At 32.9% G+C, this 7499-nt stretch overlaps 1 protein-coding gene across 2 annotated transcripts; it reads right to left on the bottom strand.

Moving 5' to 3' along the window:
- Positions 1–1198: 1198 nt before the first annotated feature.
- LOC140980984 (beta-1,3-galactosyltransferase GALT1-like) lies at positions 1199–5593 on the bottom strand. Of its 2 annotated transcripts, XM_073447157.1 has the most exons (8): positions 3898–5593; positions 3645–3810; positions 3289–3518; positions 2920–3201; positions 2423–2551; positions 2163–2342; positions 1962–2069; positions 1199–1718 (listed from the first exon to the last, which is right to left on the bottom strand). In XM_073447157.1, exons 1-8 carry the CDS (start codon positions 4399–4401, stop codon positions 1512–1514), a joined length of 1806 nt encoding a protein of 601 aa, XP_073303258.1. In that variant the 5' UTR covers positions 4402–5593; the 3' UTR covers positions 1199–1511. The 2 variants fall into 2 exon arrangements, with proteins under 2 accessions (XP_073303258.1, XP_073303257.1); XM_073447156.1 differs by having other exon boundaries at positions 3645–5593.
- Positions 5594–7499: the final 1906 nt, after the last annotated feature.

Here is a 7499-nt window from a genome sequence, read left to right as displayed (position 1 = left end):
TTTCAATAATTAAATTTATTTACATTATAAATTTTATTTCAAAATGAAGTAGTTATTTATGTCAAATAATTACTAGTTCAAAAAAAAATTTTAAAAAATATTATTTATAAAAGTACAAAATTTGTATCATTAATAAAAAAAATTTGCAAATGTTTACAAAAATCTTGCAAAAAGTCTGCAAAAGTCCATGAAATTCTGTTTACAAATCTGTGAGATTCTATAAAAGTCGATAAAAATCTACCAAATCCACGAAAATCTATCATTTAAAAAAAGNTTGATTAATTATTTATGCATATTAAATAGACAGAGGATTGAAATTTTGATTTTGTTAAATTTAATTGTGAATTTTTTCATATATTAAACATATTTATTTTTTCAATAATTAAATTTATTTACATTATAAATTTTATTTCAAAATGAAGTAGTTATTTATGTCAAATAATTACTAGTTCAAAAAAAAATTTTAAAAAATATTATTTATAAAAGTACAAAATTTGTATCATTAATAAAAAAAATTTGCAAATGTTTACAAAAATCTTGCAAAAAGTCTGCAAAAGTCCATGAAATTCTGTTTACAAATCTGTGAGATTCTATAAAAGTCGATAAAAATCTACCAAATCCACGAAAATCTATCATTTAAAAAAAGTTAGTGGAAGTCATTAAATCTCATCGTTGAATACACCCCACTTATTTTACCGTAAAAGTTATTATTCTTAGGAGGCAGCTGAGCGTGTTGGAGAAGAGCTTATTGAAGCTTGTGTAGATCTCAATATAGATGAAATTTCTACTTATGATGGCAATGGATTGGCTCGAGGTGAACGAATGCAAGCTTTCGAAATTGCTATTGCTCTCCATGGATTCTTGCCTCGATAGATGTTAGCTCTGATTGCAAACCCGTTGATGCTTGCTCAACATGTAGCGACTAGCGATCGTCACACAAAAATTTGTATTTTTGGGCTCTGTATTTATATGCTTCTTCACCCTTGAGCTATTATACCAGGTTTGCGTGAGGGCTGGGTTTATGATAGAAGTTTCTTTGTATACAAGAATGAATGATGTAGTTCATTAATTATAAAATAATAGTAGCATACATGATAATGATCTGAAAACTCTATTGTGTTGGCGTCAAAGTAGATAGCAGATGTAGGTAAAATCATGGAAGTTTAAGCTGTTTGGGTGCAGCAAAATACACAACCAATGAAGAATAAACAAGAGATTGTGTTTATTTATATATCAAAATAAAATAGCATGGGGCGGGGCGGCTATGATGTTTCCGGCTACCCGTGACAAACTCCTATAATAATTAGCCAAAATGTCGTATCTTTCGTGTTTACGGTAACTTGGTATGACTCGAACTCGCAACTTAAATCATTGATATGTTTGGCTTGCCAATGGAATCTTTCTGAGCCAATGTTTCCGTTCGTAGTCACCTTTCCCTAGAGGTAATGCATAAAAAATCTTTGTTCCAGCATATGATTGAATGATATTCCATCATCTTCAACCTATTCGAGTTAATTGCTACAACATATAGCGAGGTTTTTCTCTTGAATCTTCTTCCACAAACACAGCAGCTCCCCAGGACTTTGTCGGTGGGCAACAACATAGCCATCTTTGCACTCATAAAAAATCCTATCATCCTTCTCATATCTAACTTGTAATCCCTTGTTCTTCATATCTAAAATCCAGATTCCCATTGCAACATCTTCTAGCTTGAACATCTGCATGCAATTACATGACCATTAATACTTGAAACAAATACAAAACAAACCCCTTTGTATGAATGTTAAGGTTCATCTCAAATCTTCTAATATACTGGTCGCTAGATTCTCCTATACACCGAATCTGCATGGTCATCACGTCATTTTTGTGAAAGGAATACTTATTTAGTGTAACAAATAATACAGCATCAGTCACTTGTATAATAGAGTGAGAAATCTAGCAGTGATTCCTTTTACTCCTACCTTAAGCTGACCCTCCCGGTGTTTCTTGGAAACTGCCTCTGCGATATCCTTTGATACGACATAACCAGGACCAGATGCCCAAGGGGGGTACTTGTCATCAGGCCATTCCTTGTAGTAAGTTCGATAAGAAGAGGTCAGAACGACCATTTCATTGCATGATTCAGTCATTAAATGTGTTACTTAAATCAGTTGAACAGATACCTCAAGAGTAGTATACCACTTGCTAGCAGGTTCTCGATGAGGCTCTAAATTAGAATAGATGAGACCATATAGCAAACCATGAGTCACATTGATTCTGTCCAAGGAATTTAATACTTCATCGACACGAACAAATGAATCGTCGTCCGTCTTCATAATAAACTTGGCTGAAACAACATCAGTCTGTTGAAGAGTTTAGAATAAATAAGGCTCTATAGGTGGAACAGTCAGCTCCATAAGCAAGGAAAGGGAGAAGATTTTACCCCACAGATGCAGATTGCTATTGTCTTCCATGTGATGAGGCTATAATTGTCGACAAAAGGCATCAATTGGATGTCTTCAAAAGTTTGTGCCTCGTCCCAGAGCTCTTTATTTACAGTATGGTTCTTATTCTGCAAAATACATGCTGTATTTTTAATAAACAGACTTAATTCTAACTGATGGTGCTTTGAATTTGTATTAGTTTCTGTCTAACAGGAATAATACTGAATATTGCTCCAAGACGTAAGGATCTTGATTCAGTCAAAAAAATGTGTTTCTTGACCTACTCAATCCTTCTCTTTTTTTAACTAGCACTTTTCAGATGTTCGAGAATCAGGAGCAGAAGCCCTTTCTCTGCCTTACTGTTTATTTCAAACTTTTTAAGAGCTTTTTTGGGAGCAAAAAACCAACAAATTATCACTGTATATTAAAAAAAAACCATCCTCCTAAAAAGAAAGTGGTTTCTTAAAAAGGCTTCTCCATCTGGTTGCACTCTTACCAGGCCAACGAAGAATCGAACTGCAACTTTTCCAGACCGGACCGCAGGATACTGCATCCATGTTCTCCGAACTGCCATTCTACGCCTCAAATTGTTGGGAGTAGACAAAACTCCAATAAAGAGATTTAGTTCAGTTTGTGGAGGTAATGTAACCGGTTTAAGTGCATTCATGTCAGTTGTATGTTCCAAAAAATCTAATGTTGGCAAACCAGAGGCAACCATAGAAATCACATTCACATCCCCGGAGATCTTTATTTTCCCAACAAGCCATGGCTCCAAATCCTGCATGCACAGTGGATACAGGTGAATCATACATCAGCAAATTAGAAAATATCGTGTCCAAGGGCCAAAGGAGGTTAGAGAGATTACTTCATGGAAAGCAAATGAAGTCACGTGATTTCCATCTACCATCATATGAATTCCCTCTGAACCAATTCTGACTGTAGCAACAAACAAATCGTTTTGTTTGAAAGGGAAATGTTTTCTTGGTTCCCCGTCATAAACCATAGAAATATTTGTCGATCCATTGTTTTGATTAGTTCTGATGGTGTGGTTATAATCATTGCCCCACAACTTGTCGCACCGGTCTAACTCATCCACTATTATTATAGTGAAAGCAGTATCACCCACCACATGCAACAAAAGATTTCAGTTTAGGACGATAAAATAGGGGGCAGGGCAAGTATAATCCAGTTGAAGAACATGTTACATGAAGCCAAATGTACCTTTTGTTAGATTTTCTTGAATTGCAGATGGGCAGTGCTCCTCTTCACCCCAGCCATGTGCAACAATCCACGTGTTTTGACTAATCACAAGATCCTCAGATATATTATCTCTGTGAAAGGTCACATTATATTGCAGAATAATGGGAGGATCTGGTTCCCCTGGAAGCTGTTCACCAATCAACTCAACTTGAAAATTACCAGAAGGGATGCTTATAAAAGTGATTGAAGAACCTTGAGTCAAACCACAAGGAACATGCAGTTTGAAGCCATTTTCGTGAACTTCTGAAGCAGTCATGCTACTCAAAAAACGAGGACACTGCTTCACTTTCCAGACTCTCTCAGGTAAACTTCCATTATTCTCACGTTTTTCGTTTTCAACAGATATCATAAGCTTTTGCCATGCAATAACACCAGCCTTAACTGCTTCACTTGCTTTAGGTAAGAGCTGATCATGCACAGTGAAACGTGTGAAACGCCTCCATGCTTGCAAGGAACTTTGTTCTTCGTTTGACAGGATGCTTTGAGCAAAGATTAAATCTGACGATATAGCTTCATCAGGAATCCCTTGAGAAGTGTTTTCCGGATTAAAACGAGCAGGTGAAGGACCAGGGGTTTCCCAGTCGAGAGGATACGTCGTGTTGAAGTTAGGAGGAACATGAAAAAAGCCCTTCTTGATGGGATTTTTTACCACAAAACATCCAATAACAAATAACAGCAACAGGAATATGTTTAAAGTACCACTCCTCCATGTCTTCATCTCTGTTTTCTAATGGCATTCATCAATGTATCATATCAATCCAAGAATGTCGGACCTAAAACTAATTGTTAAAGCATGTAGAAAGTGGAGGAACAAAATCAGTTTGTTATTGAAGTGAGCTCTCTAATGTGTTGTTGCAGATACAATGCTATATATACACTTCCCACACTAACTGTATAAGCGTGAATCACAAAGACACTAGTTAATAGAAAACACGAAACGCGACTTATGTTATGCCATACAACCAACACTAATCAGCCAATTTCTTCTGTTCTCAACAGCGTTTCTTTTACCTGTACATACATCTTCTATTGGTAAATGTTACACAATTTTCAGACGTGAAACTCGCGGTAAAATTGAACAAGTTGTTTGAATGGGAAACCATTACAAATTCCATCTGGATATTTACTTAGATTGGTTTAGGACCCATTTTAGAAATTTTAAAGACTTCGTCATCTTTATCCAAGAATTCAGAGATTCGAGCAATAATGAATACTTTTCTCCCTTTCTATTATTGAAACATTAATACTTATACATGTCAACAGAAAAAAAATAAATAAAATGAGAGAGACGACCTCTCCTACTTCCTTCGTCAATCGTCAATGCACATGGTTTTACCACAAAATTTGAGATGCAACAGAAAACTTAAATCGTCAACACAATGCAAACAACCAAATCTACGTTAAAAATAAATTCTTTTAAAATTTAATGGAATTTTTTTTAAACAATATTTACAACCCCCATTTTATTTTAATGCATTAAGAAGAAAAATTTCACTTCGCAGAAGCAGATATAATATTTTTTTTTCCAAAAAACCCACGATTTGTTTTCGCAGAATCTCCAAGATTTTCCAAGAACTTACACAATCTAAATCTAACTTGATCTAAACATAAACACACATTACACTTCAAGATCCAAAAAACTCAGGTCTATGAACTCAGACAAGAAACATCAACACATAAATGATTAGATTTTCTGCAAGCAATCAACTCAGAATATTTACATCTAACTCGAGAAACATGAACACATAAACAAATCATGTGAATACTTTCCACAGGCAAGCAAGTGCGACTGAAGTCTGAAGAAATCTTAGTACATTGTACTGATTATTACACTTCAAAAAGAAGAAAAACAGAATATTAGACCTTTGTGATTAAATCTATAAAAAAATGTATTATAGGTGGTGTTTAACATAAAAAAAAAACGTATCAAACGAGTGATCAGTGAGTTTAAAAAAAATTAACTCACTTAATCAAGCCAACCAAACCCTACCAAATAGTCTATTATATGAAATGTAGGCGTACCTTTTAAGTTCAAAACTTTGAGAAATTGGTTTCGAGCTTTAATGGAAGAAATATGAAAATAAGTGAAACGCTAGCATGTGAGTATTTTTTTTTTATTTATGTCGTCTTTACTAATTGGCGCTGTCGGTGGCACTGATTTAGGTGTATTTTATGTTCTCCTTATAAACTATTTTGATACAAACTGGTGATAAATGACTACATTAACAATTTTACATGATTCAGCTAAAAAGTCGAATATTTAACTGAATTAACTTAAATATACATTTAATTTTCAAAATTGTTTAACTGAATAAAATAAAATTTTTTATGTTTATTTAAAAATATATTATAATAATTATTAATTAATACAAATATATATATATATATATATCAATTGATAAATTATTAACTCAAATATAATAAATAATAATATTTTGTATTGATCATGATCTATGATTTATTGGGTCTGCAGTCAAATCTTTCACAATGTCTCGTGTATCATTGCTCACAGTCTCATCCAACTTCTTGTCGTGGTCTCTCTCGTCTTTCCAGCACTCGAACCTAGTATTCCAGGTCAAATACATAGGTTCTTTGATTGCGAGTACTCGTTATTGACCTGGAGGTTAGATGAGAGAAACTAATGTCGATCAGGAGTGAGATAACATTGTGAGTAATGATACATGAAATATCGTGAGCGATCCGATTACATGCCCAAAATATATGTAGGTTCATGGTCATTACATATTTAAATTAACATACAACTGTAAAAATTACAAAACTTGTTGTAAATGTCTAAATCAAGTTCAAAAACTCTTGGCAGGTTGGTGGGATATTTTATGTATGTTCTTCTCGGTGCTCTAGTCACCATGTGCGACCCATTTTTTCTTCCATGCAATCTACTAACCAAAAACATGAATATACACGACTTTAAATCAATATACAATAATTCACTAAAAAAAATATACAATATTTTCCATAATTTTTTCAATTTAAATAAATATTTTAATTATTTTCATAACAAAAACATATATGGTCGGTCAAGTTGATTTTTTTCCAAAAAAAAAATAATAATATTGCTACTAATATTTTCCGTGACCATTTTATTTCCAACTTTATTTTGATAATTTGGAATTTCGGATATCGATCCTAGCTCATAAACTCTCAAAATGGCCATGAAAATTTTATTTAAAAGAAAATATTGACGATCAAAATAACAATCTTGATTAAAACTATTTCATATAAATATATTATAAAGTATAACATAAATATAAAAATAAAAAAATTAAAATTGCAACAAATAAGCAGTAGACATTTTCTTGGCGTGATTTTTGTCTAGGTTAGTTGAACTTATTTTTAAGATCGCCGTATATTCCATCCGCTAACGACGCCGCATCATGAGCTGACCACTATTAAATTTTTATATTATTTGGTTTTGATTTACAAAATCAAACCATAATCCTCCCAATAATTTGATTAATTGCAATCCATGATAATTAAAACATTGACTTGTACTCAGATATCATTTGTAGATTACTCGCCGCTTGCCATTTTATCAAAATTTATAGTTAGTGATAATAGTACAATTCAAACTTTTTAAAATGAACAACAGTATATATGCTAAGTTTCGATCGATCAACTTAAGATGAGTTATTATTGTATCTCAACGTACGTAAAATAAAGCTCATCAATAAAATATAATTATTTTTTTTTGAAAATAATTTATTATTATTACATGTTCTAAAATTAAAAAGAGAGACGCGTTTAATGGATTTGACATTGATAATTGAGGAGCCAAAATGAGTCATTAGCGAAATT

This window comes from Primulina huaijiensis, chromosome 7 (assembly GCF_012295235.1).
Source record: "Primulina huaijiensis isolate GDHJ02 chromosome 7, ASM1229523v2, whole genome shotgun sequence".
NCBI lineage: Eukaryota > Viridiplantae > Streptophyta > Magnoliopsida > Lamiales > Gesneriaceae > Primulina > Primulina huaijiensis.
This window is presented reverse-complemented; position numbering and strand designations above follow the sequence as displayed.